At 40.1% G+C, this 19,530-nt stretch overlaps 1 protein-coding gene across 1 annotated transcript; it reads left to right on the top strand.

Annotated features, from left to right (window-relative positions):
• The first annotated feature begins 442 nt into the window (after nt 1–442).
• LOC146551997 (potassium channel subfamily K member 5-like) lies at nt 443–17,887 on the top strand. The gene is made up of 5 exons (XM_085257609.1): nt 443–936; nt 13,168–13,279; nt 14,598–14,764; nt 14,892–15,060; nt 15,169–17,887. The coding sequence occupies exons 1-5, from the start codon at nt 751–753 to the stop codon at nt 16,092–16,094; spliced, it is 1,560 nt and encodes a 519-aa protein (XP_085113735.1). The 5' UTR covers nt 443–750; the 3' UTR covers nt 16,095–17,887.
• Nucleotides 17,888–19,530: the final 1,643 nt, after the last annotated feature.

A 19,530-nucleotide genomic window follows, 5' to 3' on the forward strand; every position in this document is an offset into this window, starting at 1 on the left:
ACCACAATACAATGTATGAGGTATCTATTGGCATTGCCACAAGTAGGACAATGAAAACAGGAAATGCCAATGAAATTGACATTAAATACATAAAATAAAATACATAATAACCTGACACTGAATAAAACCATCTGTGTGAGGACCTGGGCCTGCAGGCGACCCTGAAAATCGTAGCCAGACTTTTTCTACACCAATTTTCCACACTAATTTCCTGTGGGGCCCCTTCCTCCCTTGCTCTTGGCCACCCTGTTACAAAAAAAGACGAAAAAAAACGTGGAAACGCCCCTGCTCTGGTGATCTCTTAAAAATTTTCATTCTTTTTGACTGAAGCTTCTGCGATTTAAAGAGGTTTGGATGTGTAAACGGTGTTCAGGAGTGCACCTGTAGGAAAAGAAAACAGGGAAAGAAGGAAGCGGATTTCAGAGTGGTTCACTCGTGGGCGGTGCTCGGTCCCGTTGTTCTTCATTTGCAGTCTGCTGCTCTCAGTGCTCAGTTTACCACTGGTTGCGCACGTGGACACATTACTACTCCTGCAGCTCCACGCGCGCGCACGCTCAACGAGCTTTTTGAAGCGCTTTTTTAAAGCTTTCCCTGTCCGGAGCCCGATGCTGTCAGCTGGTCTTTCTGGGAAACTTTTGGTAAACTTGCAGAGTATGAGCTCTGCATAGTTTCGGTTCCTGCTCTTATCTGCCCCCCTCCCTCTGTCTTTTTCCCCCGTCCCGCGCGCTCTCCGAGCCTTTGTGCAGAAGTATGGTAGATAAAGGTCCCTTGTTGACCTCTGCCATCATTTTTTACCTGTCCATCGGGGCAGCCATTTTTCAGGTGCTAGAGGAGCCCAACTGGAACCAGGCTGTAAAGCAGTACAATGCCCAGAAGGACAAAATATTGGAGAAATATCCGTGCTTGTCCGGGGGGGATTTGGACAGAATATTGGAGGTATGGACATCTTCATTCAAACGTTTCATTCTGTGTTTCACAGCTGCATGAAGATAACTTCCTGTTTAGTTTTACTGGAAGGCACTGGACACTTGAGTGTTTATTGAGCCCCAGCTGGTTTGTAAGCTTTTACGACACAAACCTCCTGGCCTGATTAACCAGCTGCTGTCAGACTGGCTCGCGCAGTTTCACTAATATATAAATTCACTACTAAACGGTGCCTATTTTTAGTCCTTTATAAATCATAAAGCAACAAATTTCCACGAGAAATTGATGCAGGGAAAAAGCTTAGCAGGAGACATAACTTAGCTTTAACTGTTTACATGCCCCCAATCTTAAAATTTACAGGACCAGAACTCATGTAATAATTATCATCAAACCGTCTTATTATCTTTGCTGGCGTCCTGTTGTCCATGCCTAATGATTAGGATAATTATTTTATTACTTGTAAACGTGACAGTGTATCTAAAGCAGTGATTATGTGGGTGTGGATGTCCTAATCTGTGACCTCAGATCTTAAAATCTGCAGTACTTGTTGTTCCATTTACTTTCTTGTCACGGTGGCAGTTTCTTTACCAAAAAACCGGGGCCACTGACCTCTGTGGTTTCCCCCGTCAGCATGGAATGACCACAATATGTCAACAATCATGTAATTTTTTTGTTTGTTTGCCCCACGCAATGCTGTTTGTTCATTTACTTTGACTGTCAGAGCTTTATGACCTTTTGGTTTCCATTTGTTGAATCTGAACTTGGAGGGAAGTCCTACACTGGAGAAGAAGAGTGCTGAAACAAACTGTTTGGCCCGTATTTGCAGTTTTCTAGCTTCCTTGAATCAGCCAAAGATCCAACTTCATCGATTAAAATGGATTTTTCATTAATTGCATTTGGGCCCCCCAAAACTGGGAATAACCCATGCTGGCTCAGCATGGGTTATAAGACTGAACTTGTGCTCCTCATGAGAACAGCAAGGCAGCTGGTCAGGGGTTGATGGTGAGCTGAAGCCACCAACTGACACCTTTTCTTGGCATGCAATGCTCCCAGCGTTAGAAGTCCTTCCAAAGGATCACCTGCAGAAACGCACTTCTTCTAGAAGGATCTTGAAGACCAAAGCTTCTCCTTTTGTCATCTTGACACTTTAGATGAGCTAAACTGTGAATGAATTTGTGCTGTGTGAAAATGAATGTTCAAAGTTAGAGCTGGGCGATAGAACGATAACGATATGTATCGCGATATAACTTTTACTCGATAGAGAAATTAAGCTATCGCGAATAAACTGGTGCATGCGTCACACTGTGCGCCACGTTATTGTTTCGGTAAAATGAATTTCTACAATACTGTTACTGTTAATTCTACTCTCTGCAGTGTTTAAATGCTTACATATACACACAGTTACTGTCCGTCCACACATACGACTCGGTTCTGCTTCTATGCCCCAGCTTTGTTTACTTTTTCCCACCGAGGCTTCTAGACTTCTGATTGGCCAACATTTCTGCACGGTTAGGAATCTAGCGCCACCTGCTGCTTTGGCATATTCATAGCAGCGTTTTCTTTCATTTCTCCCTTTATGTGTGGACGGGATTATTTTTTAAAACGAAAACGGAAAATCTCCGTTTTCAAAAATACCCGTGTACGTGTGGACGTAGCCTCAGTCTCTGACTGGAAGCGCTAATTCGTCATTCGGCTTTTGTCAGACTAAAGTAACTGTTAAAACTGTTTGAAAAGCTAAGCTATACAACAAGGAGAGATTGAGAATTTCCTTTTAGTTCTCAGTTTATTTGATATTGACAAAAGTTAGTCAGTTTTGTCTGTTCTTCTATAAAACAAACTAAGATTTATTTTTAGAATTAATATTTTGTTTCTAAGTGGAATTGACAATTTAGTCTGTTTCGTTTGTTCTATTTTGAAACTTAAATGCTTTAGCGGCTGCCTTTTGTGTAGTTTGCAATATTTGCCTTTATTTATCTGAAAAAGTCTCATGTTCCTTAAGTACATCTACCCTGTTGAACTTATTATGGGAAATAAATATTTAAATAAAAACAAGCTGCTGATTATTTCACATTTTACTTGTGAGCAACGGCACATTTAAATCTTACAAATATAGTTATTTGGCTTATATCGTGATAGATATCGTTATCGCCTGAAATGAAAAAAACATATCGTGATATGAAAAAATCTCATATCGCCCAGCTCTACTCAAAGTATGTTTTATCATCATTACATGCTTTATCACAATCCATAGCAGTCATATTTGGGACATATTCAGGCTACTTGGGGCACTTTCAGCTCTGTTTCAGTGCAGGAAAGGGGTGGAAGGGCCTGACGCATCCTGAGTGCCAACACACCCAACAAGTGGCCGATATAATCGCTCAGATTATTTCAGAGTTGGGAGCATCAATAAAGGCCACAGAATACTCCCATATTTGGGCCAGGCATTCATTGTTTTCTGGGACGCATCAGAGAAAGGAGAGAAGCCTCACCATCTGCCAGAGGTGAAAATTTAGATGGTATCTGGGTCCTGTTTCTCACATTTTGCACTTGGAACATGTCTCAACCTGTTCCTCCCCCCCCTCCAGTATTGGGGGGATTCTCCCCCCCCCCCCCCCTTCTGCTTCTTTGTGGGCAGTTGAAAGAGTCTCAAACAGCCAAAACCCCTGAAGCGGCCAAATCTGCATATGAATGTAGTTGAGAATAATATGGCTGAGAGATTTTGGCAGTTTCCCTTTCAGCAGCAGCTGCTGCTATAAATCAGCTGAGAGTGAGAAGTTTATTTGGTGTTAGTAGCTGCTCAGCTGCAGCAGAAATGACTCCTGCTTCTGTTTTCTCTCTGAAGTCTTAGGCAACATGGTGTGTGTGGGTGGGGGGTCACATTGACATGTTCCCCCAGCTGCGCAGACAGTTGTTCTCCTCTTGTGGTATTATGTTTTCTCTGTTGCTGTTTGCTGAAACACCTGCTGCAAAAGCATTACAGTCATTTTAATAACAAGATTTTTTTTAAGAAGTAGATTCTATTAGATTTCCACTGTGGAAACTCTGCCCAGCTCGTTAACGATTAAATCAAATGTAAGCAAGCTTAACGAGAGACTGTAACACTATTGTAAAAGTTCTGTTTTATTAACAAGGAGCTTTACTATTAACTGCAGGAGCCTTGAAGTGGTCACAGTTTGCAGATTGGATTTTATGGCCCATCAAAGTTGGCTCTTGAGAGGCTGCTAAAAGTTCAGCGGGGGGGGGGTGAACATTATCTCTCCCACAAAAACGACTGAAGTTTCCTGAAAGCAGTAGCTGTTATAAGAGAAGTGGAAGCAGCGTGCTTTCTGTTACAGCCCAGAATAAACAAGAGGAGGAGGAGCTGAAATTTACACATGCAGGTAAAAAGTGTTCTGAGCTGCATTTGCAGCAAGTGGTGTTTTATTTGCTCGGGTTTGGTTTTTATCTTTAAGCAATTATGGCACAAATAGAAGCACATTTTGTTGTATTCTTCATCACCACTATACACTAATCTAGTAAGAGAAAAGATGTACAATTTCCATGTGTAGCCCTGAGGCCTGTGCACACAATATTAAATAAGTGTTAAAGTTTTTAAAAAGTGTGATGCATATTCTTGGTCTGCAAAATGAATCCAGTGCCGTAATGTGGTCAATCAGCATTCTTCTTAATGGCCACCCAGGGGGTAACGTACGGGTGTAAACAAAAATCATATTGTACAAAAGTCTGAGAAAATTAGCTAAATGAATCTACAGGCTTGCAAGTTTGAAGTCTTATGCAATACGATGTGATATTAATTTTAGATCACATTATCGTCAAGAGGATGTGATTTATGACAGTGCTAACTTGAGATTGACAGTTTGCTACCATATGAATATCTTTTAGTTTGCCAGGCAGGTTCACACCTTACTTGTCACCCTCAGCTCGATGTTTCAAAACCTGCCTTCTCAAACCAGTCGGTTACATCTCAGTGGCTATATCCATCTTTTATGTACAGTCTGCAGATTTTAACCAGTTACGTCATCATTATCCTGCCTATCATATACACTGAGATGGCTTCTCGATCACTTCAAACTGTACTATGTAGCACAACAGGTAACAATTTTAGGCCTTTTCTTTTTAGCCTTCTGAAAAAAAAATCAAGAAGTCAGCCATTTTTAAGGTATGTGACATCTCTTGGAAGAAAATTTATCTTGAGATGAAATCATCCAGACTGGAACGGCTTTGGTGTTAAGTCATGTTTTTAGAAGTCTTTCATTACTCAGAAGCCCCTAAATAGTTTGGTAAGAGGTACAGCTCAGTTGTTACTCCCATTGGCATGAGTAAAATAAACTGACGCTATAAATCTGACTCCCCACAATCTCCCCCCCCCCCCCCCCCCCAAAAAAAGAAGGGGAAAAAAAAACACTCCACTCAAACTCTGTGTGGTTAGAATTCTGCAGTAAAATGACTTTAAATGATCTTGGAAAAAGGTGTCCACTTCCTGAAAATGCAAGTGAATTACAGGATTTTTGTTTGTTTCAAATGACTGGCTCCAGACAAACATACAAATTGTAGTGCTTGTATCCTCTGATTATCTGCTGCGTTGCCAGGTTAACCTTCAGTCTAAGGTGGGATTATGCTCTGTTGTAAACATGGAAAACTGCAGATAACCAGACCAGTGGTCACTCTTTGAAGTCCACTTGAAGAATGCATGTGTAGTTGGTGCTTTAAAGTGCAGTCTCTCCATGGATGAGTCCGAGTTTTAAAAGAAACTGGCAGGCACACAGCCATCCACACTAGCAAATTCACTAACATATATTTTAAGATTTAAGTATTTTTGAGTCTCTGATGGAAAGTGTTTTTTTTTTTTTTTTTTTTTTTTGTTTTTTTCTCTCTCTTTTTCTTGCTAAGAAAATTGGTATTTTTAGTTTGGGGGAGGGTGTCTTTTTTTTTTTTTTTTTTTTTTTAACTTTTTAAAGAAAGAAATTTGAGTCTGAACAAGACGTTTTTAGCGCTTTCACATAGGACGATATACGTTGTCTTGATATTTATTTTTTTAAAGCCATAAAGTAAGAACAAAAAGAGTTCTTAGTCAAAGCTGTGTCCCAGATCTCACACAGGCACTTTTATTAACATACAGTGTAGATGTACATGAAAGAAAAATTACTCAGAAATAAATTATCAGCATTTATTAAATAATAATGCTCCATAAATAAAATAATGTTTTTGTGCATAACAAAAAACTCAGAACTGTGCAGTTAAATCTAAACTAAAAGACGCTGAGCATAATAACAAAGACCGATTTCGCAGCTGCTCTGTTCCCAAGTTCTACTGTGTGACTGACAGCCTTGAGTTTGAAATCCTCTTTGCAACCATGTCTCTTACAGGTGCCATTTGTGGTCCGTATATGCACACAATACAGTAATATTACGTTGAAGCACAGTACGTATCACTCCGCGAGGCTCCTGACTACGATAGCCGTAATGCTCCGACAATCCATCAAGTGGTGCGACTTCGCAGCTTACCAAAGTCGTACTAAAACATTTTTTGACAGATTGCTGAGCACCACATAAAATCGGTTCGAGGTCAGTAAGCACAACCAGAATTCATACATAAGGCTCGCTGTCGATTTTTGAGAAAATGAAAGGATTTTAGGCCTTGCAGCCCCCGTGTGTGGGAGAGACAAAAGTAGACGAAAGAGAAGCAAACTTGCGTCTCCACAAGTATAATTATGACGTAACATAGACTATCGATTTAAACTATATTGTTATATCTCAAATAAAAATATAAAGATATATTTTAAAAACTCGATATATCGCCCAGTCCTGCTTTCACGCGTTTGGCAAGAAATTCAAAAGAAGCAGAAAAGAGAAGTGGCTCTCTGTTTTTGGGGACAGCTTATTTTGTCATGTGCCTGGAAATGTTGTCCACCGGTCACTGACTTGTGATAACCAAGACTTGGTTCCTCATTTTGGAAAGTGAAGAAATCACAGGGTGCGGCCCTGTAAGTTTCTGTAGGGTGTCGGTGACTCCCTTTAGGTGCTCTTCAAAACTCATACATTAGTCTCCAGGAGGTTAAACTGAGCTGAGTCCCAATTAAAGCCAGGATTGTTCTCCATCATGGGTGAGCACATGATTAGTTGTAGACACTGATCTAAAGGAGCCTTGAGTCTAAAATATTTGTACATTTTCAAGTGTGACATAAAGTTGGTAGTTGTTTGCGCTGACTAACATTAGGGCCAAAAATATGGAGTCATTGACTCATTCAAAAACAAAATCAAAACATGTGATTATCTAGTGCTCTAACAAATACAGTATTCATTCTCTAATGAAGCACAGCATCATAACATCTCGTGGAAATGGGATCTGTTTGTTTGTGTACATGGACAGAGGTGCCAGTGGGACCAAATTTTTTTTTTTTTTTTTTTTTTTTTTTTTTTTTTTTAAAAACTTTGGCCATGTTTAATATGAAAACCTGCCGTTTCACCAGGATATCTGAAAGAAAATGTGGGCAAGCAGAGTAGTTCAACAGAAATTTGTACATTAAGGTTTGAGGGTTGTGTTGTGCAGTAATAGCATGGGGAAACCCTGCTGAAGCAAGGATTAAATAATCTGTAGCGTTTATCCAGATAACGGCACATACTATACAGTGTCTGTACATGCTGATTCAGCATTTAGGTCAGTGCAGCCTCTCTCCAGATAAGGCCTGTTTCCTCTGAACCTTCAGTGAGCCTGGTTTAATTTACTTAAATACTAATAAACTCAATAAATTGGATAATAAAGAACGCACTGTGGTGTCAGTAAAGCAAGCCTGCTTCATGTGATGGTAACAACCTAATTCAAAGCAACCACTCACAAATCTTGATTTCACCATCTTGGATATAAAAATCTTTTCACTTTTACTGGCTTACAATTTTATTCCCCTTTTTATACATTCATTAAATCCATGAAAAAGATGGATAGTCCTTTTTTTCCTTTACTGTTACTTCATTTATCCTAAAAAAGTTTGAAGACGTTGTTGTTGTTTTTCCTCATGCTTGGATCTTTGGTTGCAGTACCGTACATGCAGTCAGATGTCAGTACTGTTACTCAGATGCATTGTTTGCAGCTTATCTGCCTCTTCCTCAGGAATAAATACATAATGAGACAGAAGAGCTTCAGTTTCTTCATTAATTGCAGCTCAGAAAGGGCTTTTGTACACTGCTGTTTGCTTCTGTTGTACTGAAAGTGGAAAAACACAGAAGACCTGGAGTGGCATGTTGAGCTGCCGCTGTCCTGATAACAGTTTGTCATTGTGGAGGGTTTTTTTTTTTCTTTTCTTTTCTTAACTGTTATTTTTGTTATCTGTGTCCTGCAGCAGAGTGGTAAACCTTCAGTTAGTTATACAGAAATGAAAGGAGCTTTTAGTAGAGGAGTGAACTGTGTTCTGTCATGCGATGTGTGTGTGATGAGTGTTAGTGTTGGGCTGGGTTGTTTGTTTTTACTTTTTTTTTTTTTTGTGACACAGTGGTGTAATTTGAAATATTTAAAGATTTCATCTCTGTCTTTTCAGTGGACAAGATTGTAGCTCTGAATTACAAACAAAAAAAATGGCACACTGAAAACGTGAGACACAGAATTATGCTCTTCTCTAATTTTGGTGAAACAGATAATTGGTCCGGGAACTTTACGTGAGAGACACAAATGGTAATGTTAGTTATTTGTATATTGTGACGTAAAACGATGCACTCTAATGCTTTCAATAGTTCTGTCATTAAAGTCAAGGTGTGGTTGCTCATTACAGAAAGCGCTTGTTTGCATATAACTGGGCTACTTTCAGTTGAAATGGAGTTGAATACAGACTTATTACATCCATCAGCTCAAGATGCATTAACATAAAGCTGCATTTCTTTTTCTTTTCTTTTATTGAGGTGGAGTTGTTTCACTCCTTCTTTTGGGTGTTCAGGGGGCTGGATTAGGATGGTCCATGGGCTGATTCTGGGCCATGGGTTTTTGTTTGTTTGTTATGTGAAAACGGTTCTGGCAAGGGGTGGATTTTTTTTTTTTTTGGATTTTTTTTTATTTATTTTCCTCTCTCTCTCATTTTGTGAATGAGGCAGTGGGGAGAGCGGTCGCACACAGATCTCCATTTGGAAGATTTGAAGATATTGCCCAACTCCACAGTAGTTAAATTTGTTTGTTCTTTCTCTAATTAATAAGCAGTCTTTGATTCCGACCTAACTAAAAGTGTGCCATTCAGAATTCCTCACATAAAACTTTATCATGATAGAGAGGCGTTAAAGCATGTTAAACCTGCTTAAAGTTACAAGCATCTTGCTGTCATTAATGTTATAGTCCAGTAATGCAATGAAGTCTTTGTGTGGTTCATTTTATTGAAAGCAGCATTTTATTCATTTTCCCTCATTTAATTTGTCATGTGCTCTGTGTGCAAATTGGGGAAAATGTAGTTTGCTTAACAAGATTTGCCAAATTTCTTTTTATTTTACCCTTTTTTTTTCTTTTTTTTTTTTTTAAATTTGTGCATTTAGAGATAAACGTTTTATAAATAAACTTTACATTCTGTGATCACTTTATTTGCAAAATAAGCTGCCCCGTGGGAGTTTAATCTGTGTGGTTTAGCTACTATTTGGACAGTGGCAGACATGTGATGAAGCCAGTTTAACAGCTTCCTCCTGAGCTTGTTTGGTCCCGTTTTGACACAAACACACTTTTGTGCTTTTTGCTCATTCCTCATGCTCATTAGTGACCTGAGGTGGCCTCTGGCTGACCTTTTCACCTTTCACGGACTTTTAGCTCTGCAGAGCTTGTTCGAGAGAAAGTTTAGTTGTGGAAACACAAGAAATTTGAAGACTTGCATTTTCAGTCTGCTTTAATTTTAGATGTCATCACATTTTCTATTTGACTGACATACACCGGAGGTATGTGGTACTTGCTTCCATGCGTCAGCCTTTGCTGTGCTCATTCCATTCAGGTGAATCAGTAGCTTTATATGTGCTAAACTTGAGCCATGTATATCTGCCAGACAGACTATGAACATCCTCAGATCTTCTGTATAATGCGAGAATGAGGTGAAGAGTTCACATCAGTTTCAGAGTAATGAACGAATCGCTTATTATTTATTGCTTCATCTTGAGATTAAATATCCACCATGATTTCCAGAAAGTTAGCTGTGTTATTAGAAATGCCATCACTCTGCATTAAAGCAGCCCAAGCTATCAAAGTCTGACAAAGAACAAAAACCAGACAGGTTTTTCAGGTCTAAAAAGTGCATTGCTCAGATTAGAGCTGTGTTTGTTGCGCATATTAGATTCTTGGAGAGTCGTCGTCATCATCTAGAAGATGACACGTTATATCTGTATCTAGAATTTATAAGGTTAAAGAGACCTTTGTTGATCAGCTGAATAGGTGCATTTTTTTAATACACTCTATGACACAGCCTTTGAAAAGATTAGTGAGTAGTACTGTGGAACAAAGCACCTATGTGGGAGTCTCTGTTACACTTTCTAACATGATTCACATGCCTGGTAAGCTACCTAATACCATGTGTTTTTCCCATCTGTTCATTTAGAGGCTGCAAAGCATCCTTCATCTTATTCAGGTTCCTCAGCTTGCTGGTTTCGGTGCCACCTGTTTTGTTCATCGAGAGAGGAGATCTGTACATAGATCTCTCCACCCTGGCAGCTTGCGTAATAGCTTTTTAACATGTGTTAAAACTTTCTAGTTTTTTTTGCCGACAGTGCAGCGATTGGGGATATGTTGCACAAGCATGGATGTGCAATGCATGCAAGAATTCAAAATCCTCAAACTTTTAGGGATCCTTTTGATTGTGGGGGAAAAAGTGGACAAAAGTGAAAGAAAAATGGATCGCACTGTAGTCGCACGCGAGTGTAGGTGTACAGCTCTCCACTCAAGGTCAGCAAAATAAAAAGGATGATGGAATTAGCATATTTTTATACGTGCCCAAAAAAAGGCTGACCGTAGACTTGACCAAACATTGTTTATATCCAGCCAATTAGCCTGTTTATCTGTGACACATATTCTAAAAATCCTCTTAGATCCTAAACTCTTTTTCCTACCTCTAACCAAGAGGAGTCTGATACAATTAGGGATGGGTATCGTTTAGGTTTTATCCGATACCGGTGCCAAATCGGTACTTTTGAAACTGTGCCGGTGCTTAAACGGTGCTCGAACCGGTGCTTAAAGAATGGAGAACACAAACTTTGTCCAAAAACCTCCCATGTTCAGCTGTTTTGTTTTGTTTTTGTAAAAAGATAACAATGTTAGCCTTTTCTGCAGCTATGGGGCATATATGGTATCACTCTTGGCTGGAAGCAGTGCTTAAACAATGGAAAAAAAACACAAACTTTGTCCAAAAACCTCTCATGTTCAGCTGATTCCCACTTTTTCTTTGGTCATTTTAGCCTTTTTGGCCAGGGTGAAGGGAGTATCTGCCATCAAACAAGAGGACAGCCGCATGTAGCTATGATGATGTTTGCTAGTTCACCTTACATGCATTAATGTAATAACGTGGTTAGCCTACTCAACGTAAATTACACACGAACAACATTTAGCTACTCACGCAGAGAAGAACGGCTGCTGCTGCATCATCATCCTCATCATTTCTGCTACACTGGCAGGGCTAGGGGCCAGGACTCTATTCTTCGGGTTTTTGGGGGATGTTGCTCTAGGTCCGATAACTGGCAACCCACCCAACGTGCACAGTGTGAGGTCTCGCAGCAAGCTATCAAATACGGCGGATTTCTCGGCTTTTAAAAAAAAAAAAAACGCTATGCGTCGCCAGGTGTTTCATCAGTTTCGAGGTGTTACCTCCTTTGACAGTATCAGCTTAAAGCACTTGTTGCAGGCTGCTGAGTTTGCATCTTTTGCTGTGAAGTACAACCAGACTTTTGACCGCTTCGCCTTGGACATTTTTAATCTGTAGCTCTGCTCTAACTGAACGTACGTACCTGGCCCCGCCTACTATCCTGGGAAACGTAAAATGATTGGCTAGAAGTGTATCACAGCTCAGGAAAAAAAAGCACCGAAATGTGCGCTGCTTTTCGGTCTGGTTACTACCGTTTATGTCAGAACCGGTGCCATCATGGCACCGGACACCGGTACCCATCCCTAGATACAATACTACATTTTCTTTCTTTTATGCAGGTAGATTATTCTCTAAGTTAGATGCTTGCTCTGATCATCTGGTACATGCAGTTGCAGTTCCTGTAATCAGTTTTATGCAAGCAAAATTTAAGCCTCAACATGGCCAATAAGTAGTTTACCTCATGCATATAAATGTAAGCAGTCATTAGATGTGCTGGGTTGCTGGGAGGATTGGCAAAAGTGCGTAAGCGAACAGCAAACGACTGAGGTTTTTCCTCTTTAATTTCTAGTCATGGATTGAAAACAAACTTGGTCATCACCGCTGTCATCCTAAAGCCCAACAGTCCAACTGTGTTGTTTCAGAAGACAAAAGACTGGCCTCCCCTTGTTCTGGTAATTACAGAGGAGAACTGTAACAGGCCTGTTATTATTAGAGAACCAAGCATCTTTCAGGACTTGAGGGCTTATGTGAATTTTGCCAACGCCTGCACATTTCCCCCCTTTTCAGCCCTCGGGGAGAGAGAGCGTGGGGTAGTGCATTGTCCCGGCACACATGGTTGGGTGTTTGCTAATTCCCAGGAGGAAAAATTCAGTTTTTGTTGTGGTTGCGGATGGACACGTATGGTTGGGGATGATTGATTAAGCGCCTTTTGCCTCATCATCTGGATTTCAAAATGTCATTGAAAGAGTTGGCTGACATATTCCACACATAACTTGGTTAAACCGGGTTTTTGGGTCTTGGGAAAAGGAAAAACAGTCCAACAAAAGAACTGCTTTCAAACTACCTGATCTTTTTAATGCTGCATAATCATGCGATTATGAAATGGGTGTTTAGGTTTGCAGTGCTTGCCTTCCTGTTTCTCTACCAAAGTAAGCAAAGGCTTAGACTTAGAAGCCCTCAGGTTAAAGATGAGTCTCAAGGGTGCCAGAGTGACGTTTCAGCTCATCAGTAGTACTCTAGATACTGTCAGCATATCACAGGAAGGATGTGCTAGAAGAAACGCAGGTTGCACAGGATGCACTTCCTGCGTTCTTGTACTGAGCTCGGTGGACTGTTTTCTAAATGCTAGTTGATAGCACCCATCTGTTGTTCTATCTTTAATTCTCTCTAAGACAAAGTCCAGCCTTTTCTCATGCACAGTCTATGTTTATTGTCCCCAGGTGGTGTCAGATGCTGCAGGCCAAGGGGTCACAATAACAGGCAATAAGACTTTCAATAACTGGAACTGGCCAAATGCCGTTATCTTTGCCGCTACAGTTATTACCACCATCGGTAAGTTCTTCTGGATGTTTGACAGCTGGATTTATAAAACGGATGCAGGATCACTTTAGAGCTGGGCTCTTGGTGGTTTTTATATTTTAAATGTCTTTATATTTACACTCAAATTTAATCTTAAAGGAGCACCGTGTAAACTTAGAGGACAGTTATTAATGACACCAGATCGTGCTCGTTTGTATCAGTCAAAGCGATGAGATATACAGTCTGTCCTGTTTGTAGTGTATGTCATGCAACCACTTAGAGACTGAGCCGAGTATCAGCATATTGACGGCAGAGTTTACTTGGACATTGTGAAGCTACTGATCTCAGATGGTTTTGTGATTATGTAGCCAAGTAACAGATTGATGGGTAACAGTTTGCTGTAGAAAGCCAGTTTTAGTTGCTTTTCTTTGTTTTGTGCCATTACGTGATTTCTAAAATCAGTACTGTAGAGTTAAATATTGAAGTAATTTGGCAAACTAGTCAACTAGTGTTTCCACTCGGATATGCTTTTTCTTTTGCTGGTGATATCGTGAGCCAGCAAGCTTTTGGTGACTGGAAAATGGGCAGCTGAGTTGGTAGGGCAGATGCTAGCTAACATTTTAGCAAAATCTATGTTTTTAGTGTTGTCCTTTTAAGGACTTCGTGTTGTCCCGGGAGCTGAATGTTTGTTCGCATTTGTGATTAGTGAAGTGTTGCTCACTGTTGAAGCTGTAAGTGGAAGAGACACTTGGGAACAAACCTAAAAGCTTCACATCCTTTGGATTCCATTACACAGAATTTAGTCCAAAAGCTCTTGGAGGCAACAGAGCAACTTACAATCCATTCAGATGTGAACAGTAAAATTGTTTATTGCTTGAAAGTAACATTACATCATGCATTTTTAAACGTTTCAACAGTGTGCTTATCTTCAAATTGTAAGAGATGCTCAAGTGGCGTCTTGGAGTCTTTTATAACTTGCTTACCTCTAATGTAGGACTCTCAAATCCTCTTAAATTATCTTTGGATGTTGCATTAAATGGCCTCTTGTTTTCTGATTATACAACGCAGGACATTTCAGGGAGTAGTCAGGAACCAATAGGTTGTCCAAATGTAAGCATGCTGTTAGGAATGATAATAAAAGTAAATTCAAAGATAAATCAGAAAAACAAATTATTTACAAATTAGCCAACAGGAGTATCAGATGTTGTAACTCTGACGGTAGTCAGTCCGCATAGTTTTGCAGATTTGATCATGAGCCACTTATTTGTATAATACAATGGAGGTTGTTTTGGGGGGTTTTTTTTGTTTGTTTGTTTTTTACCCCCCTCTCTCTCTCTCTCTCTCTCTTAAGGCTATGGGAACATTTCTCCGAAAACATCAGCAGGACGTGTGTTTTGCATCTTCTATGGCCTGTTTGGTGTGCCTTTGTGTCTTACCTGGATCAGTGAACTGGGGAAGTTTTTTGGCGGTAGAGCCAAGCACCTGGGCCTATTTTTAACCAAAAAAGGCCTATCACTGGTATGCTGATACTCCTTTTTTTTTTTTTTTTTTTTTTTTTTCCCCCTCACTCCCTTCTTTAATTTCTTTGAAAAGTACTTTAATCTGTTGTTCAGCTGAAGTAACTTTTTTTTTTTCTTCCCTCCAGAGGAAATCTCAGTTTACCTGCACGGCTATCTTTCTTCTTTGGGGTGTCCTGATCCATTTAGTCCTCCCGCCTTTAGTCTTCATGTCTCAGGAGGGTTGGAGTTACATTGATGGCTTGTACTTCTCATTTGTTACCTTGACCACAATTGGATTTGGAGACATGGTGGCAGGTAAGCTGGCTTCTAAAATTTAGACAGTTAAGTTAGTATAGTAAAAGGTGCCTCTTGATGACCTTGAACTTCAATGCAAATCACTCACACTGTTCTTTGTCCATGCAGGTGTGGATCCAAACAAACAATATCCACCTCTGTATCGTTACTTTGTGGAGGTTTGGATTTATCTAGGCTTGGCCTGGCTTTCTTTGTTCTTTAACTGGAAAGTTCGGATGGTGATTGAAGCCCACAAAGCCCTGAAGAAACGCCGCAAGCTGCGCAAGCTATCTCTCGAAGAGCTCCGCCACTACAAAGAGTCTAACAAAGTTTCCCCTACTTCGCCTCCCACTCTGAATGATGTCAACATTTTCAGCTTCTTGTCCAAGAAGAAGGAAGGCTACAATGACCTGATTAAACAGATTGGCAACAAAAAAGATGGCAGCAAAACGGTCTGTAACTCTAAAGAGATCGGTCGCTCGAAGAGTTGCACCGATGCTCCTATGTTTAACGGCCATACCATCCTCAGCCTGGACCGCTCGCCACGTCAAAAGAGGCGCTATAGCTTTAGTGACTGCGTCACTGTTGCATTTTCTAAGTCTAAGAACTACCTCCTGGGCTCAGACAATGGTTTACTGCTAAAGGAAGATCAGGTGGAGGGTGACCTAGAACTAAACCATGATCAAATGTTTGAGAACCAGCTTGACAAGGATGTGAATCTGGAGAATGGAGGAGAGAGAGAATGTGTATCAGTCGGTCACAGGGCGTGGGACTCCAAGGAGTACCATTCTCTAATGTTCCAAAATGCCAACATCACCTTTATCGACGAGGAGAACTTCCTCAGCAATAACTCTGAGGAGCTCGAGGACGACGACGACGATTCTAAAGCAAAACTCTCCATCACCACGTGCGACGAAAACATTGAGACGAACTCCAAGGAGGAGCAAAGCTCCGAGTCCGAAGGATCTGTCTTCACGAGTGACGGTTCAGAACACAGCCACTCATACGAGAAACTGGTAGAGGAATATGCAAAGGAGGAAAACACAGACTCCTGACACGTGAAGGCAACACACGCGAAGCATTGTAATGTGAAGTGTTTGAGAGGAAAGTTGCATTGCACTTTGAAGGGGTCTGATCATGAGAAGTCAAGATCAAATTTCAAATCAAACTCTTGAGCACGTGTTCTTTGTCTTGCTGAATCTGAACTGCAAAGTACGTGACACATAACCCCAGGAGTATTTAACGACTGATCTGTTTCTTTGTTTTATACGGTTTGGAAAAACTATAAGCAACATTTTGTCATGTCCAAAGAAGCAAGTATTTCTTTGTTTTGTTTTTTTCTACTTTCACATGGGATTTCTTCTGATTTCCTGTATTTTCATGTATTTATAATCACCATATTGGTGTTTTGTTTTGGTTTTTAATATATTTATTCAAATGAAGGAAAGGGTAGCTTTTATTCAGTGGCTACGTGGGTTTATGTTTCCCGTTGCACAATTCCACCAAGTGAGGATAGACCAAAGTTCATCCCAGTGCACATTGTTCTTTATATAATCTGAGCCAAGCATGTCTTAAAAAAAATGAAGGGCCAAATCTTATTGCTGTGTCTGAGATTTCAATTTATTTTGACTGTAAGAAACAGATATGACTGTACTCTGCTACACATGCGTCCTAGAACAAACGTCTTTGTGAACAGACTCCAAACTTGTGAAGTTGTGGGGCGGTGTTGTGGTTTTGTGCACATCTGTTCGATGCCTCCTTAGGCATTTGCTTCCTAAAGTTGGTATTTTGACTTGGGATGGCGCTGCCTGACTGGAACAAGCCTTTAACAGTAAAAACATTCCTCCTTACCACTCTTACACGATTTTTATTTGCCATGTAAATATTGGCTGAAGGCCCGTCAGTAGCCTCAAACATGGCTCGGGCTTGGGACGCGGCCTTGCTACTCATGTTTGCCTTCGGGGGGCTCGCACTGCCGTCAATGATTGAAGTGCCACTTGTGAAAGGGAGCCAAGGTTAACTCGGAGCAGATCGATCCTCTTTGACGCATGTTTCAGCCGTGCCTGCACAGGCCTGTCAGTTGTTGATGTCTGATGCGTCTCAGCCTTAATTATTTCTGCCTTTTTTGCACGTGAACTGGCACACAAACTTGAAACAGTATTACTCCGAATGGTAAAATGGCAGAGATCCAGTGCCACAAAGGGCTACTTTAAATCTAAAGCCAACTAAATTTAGTAAAGTTCATTAAAAACTCATAAAATACACATTAAAACGTTTTGTTTTGTTTTCCTCATGTAAACATGAAAACTGCCTTGCAGGTGACCGCCATCACCTGAAATGGCTTTAAATCCACTGTGAAGCAGTAGATGAACATCACTGTAACATCTGTTGAATGTGACTCACTGAAAAGTTCACACTGGGTGAAAGAAGATGAGGAAATAAGTTCTGCTTCCTCTCTTGTGTTTCATCAGAGCCACTTTTTATTTTTCTTTCTTTTCACATTTTCTGAGATGTGTTAGTGCAGCATTGGTGTGTGTGTGTGTGTGTGTGTGGACTGAATTTCTAGCAAAAAATGATTACTTAAGAACAAGTTAGGTAGATTTAGGGCCATTGTTCATTGTTTCCTTCCTAATGTTGCTCCATGGTGTAATAAAACTCCATTATACTCGTCTGTAAGTTTCTTTTTGTTATGATTAAGTTATTAATGTTTTTGTGTAAATTTTGTATATGAGTTCTGAACAAAACTGTATATTTCGTTAAAAATAAACACTGAATGAAATCTTGAGGTTTGTTTGTTTTTTGTTTTTTTTGTTTTTTTTCCCCCTCCATTTATTGGACTGGTAATGCATTGATGTCTTTTCCAGTGGTGGAGGTATGAGGTAGCTCTTAGTTCATGGTTGGCTGTGGCCATGCATCATATAACTGAAAGAGGGAGGGGGGGGCATTTTGGTGCAGATATTTTAAGTTTTTGAATGTAACTTTGCACTGCCCTTTGTTTTGAAGGGCATTTCCTCTGCGCAGGTAGTAATACACAGTTCAAATTATGCTACATTTGTAAACCCTATTTTCACAAATAAGGAAAAACAGTTGGATACACCAAATATCCTTTCCATCACTAGCTGCATTCCAAATGTTGTAGTCATGGGTGGTTTAGGGGATTAAATAGTCCTGTATTTTTTGTGTATGCTGCCCAAAAATGACCACAAATCTATCCTGGTCACCCCACTGTGTGTGTTTGTTTTTTTTGGGGGGGGGGGTTTCCTGCTCATATCATGAAATGATCTCAGATGGTTTCCTCACGTCTTCATGTCTCAGCTCTTGAGTCATGCCACAATAGACGAACGGTGTTTTAAAAACTGTGCTGTTGTAAAATTTTGGCAACCATAACATGCAGGTTATGGTTGTATAGCTAAAAATAAAAGTGCTTTGTTCTTGGTAACACTTGCTCGACTAAATGTACTTCAGAGGGCAAGTTACTTAAAAAAAATAATAATTACCCCTATGTATTTATGAGAGAAGTTGAAATTTTGGATTAATGTTCTTTTATACTTCAGCAAGCCATGCTAATTGCCAGATGAGTTCCACAGTATTCCCACTTCCATGAATGACAAAATTAAACTGGATGGTGAATCCTCAATGAATTGAATGCTTCCATGTTTGCAGACAATAAATTCCAGGGATGGCATCATTTCAATGATGAGTGACCGTGTAATCTGCCATTTCCCATTTTGTAACAATTTCATACCAGTTGTAGCTCAAGCCTAAATATAAACTGGTCAGAGATCTAAAGCATTTGGTGTTGCATGCTGCAAAATTTGGACATTTAAACACGCAAGTCTGGGCATTGACTCACTTTTGGAGCCAGCCTCAAGTGGCCGTTAGAGGGAAAAGTCCAGCTTTTGGCATTGTGCACCCATTATAGCTTTCTTCTTCTTCTGTTATTTATCTATGCTAGGAGCAAAAAAATGGATTGCAAACATGTTTTTAACACCATCTTTGCTATGCAGCCCCAGAAGTTGTGTAGCACACATAGACTATCCATTAAAGTGGGCATAATTTGTTTTTCCTTCTCAACACCTAATTTATGGAGTGAGTCAAGGACACTCACTAGTTCCAACCATTTTCTGTTCTATCTTATGATAGTGAGAGCCAGTCGATCAGAAGAAAGTTGGCTTAAAATACTAAACTAAGGATTCAATAAAATTATGAGATAAATAATACTAAATTGATAATTTACTTTGAGTTGTGAATTCAATTCAATTCAATTCAATTTTATTTATATAGCGCCAAATCACAACAAAAGTCGCCTCAAGGCGCTTCATAGATACAGAGAAAAACCCAACAATCATATGACCCCCTATGAGCAAGCACTTTGGCGACAGTGGGAAGGAAAAACTCCCTTTTAACAGGAAGAAACCTCCGGCAGAACCAGGCTCAGGGAGGGGCGGCCATCTGCTGCGACCGGTTGGGGTGAGAGAAGGAAGACAGGAT

This window comes from Mchenga conophoros, linkage group LG19 (assembly GCF_057382185.1).
Source record: "Mchenga conophoros isolate Kocher_MC1m ecotype Shallow Benthic linkage group LG19, M_conophoros_male_GT1.1, whole genome shotgun sequence".
NCBI lineage: Eukaryota > Metazoa > Chordata > Actinopteri > Cichliformes > Cichlidae > Mchenga > Mchenga conophoros.

Coding starts and splice junctions, on each gene's coding strand:
- LOC146551997 (XM_085257609.1), top strand. CDS start 751: ATGGTAGATAAAGGTCCCTTGTTGACCTCTGCCATCATTTTTTACCTG. Junction 937..13,167: donor ATTTGGACAGAATATTGGAG/GTATGGACATCT, acceptor TATTGTCCCCAG/GTGGTGTCAGATGCTGCAGG. Junction 14,765..14,891: donor CCAAAAAAGGCCTATCACTG/GTATGCTGATAC, acceptor TCTTCCCTCCAG/AGGAAATCTCAGTTTACCTG.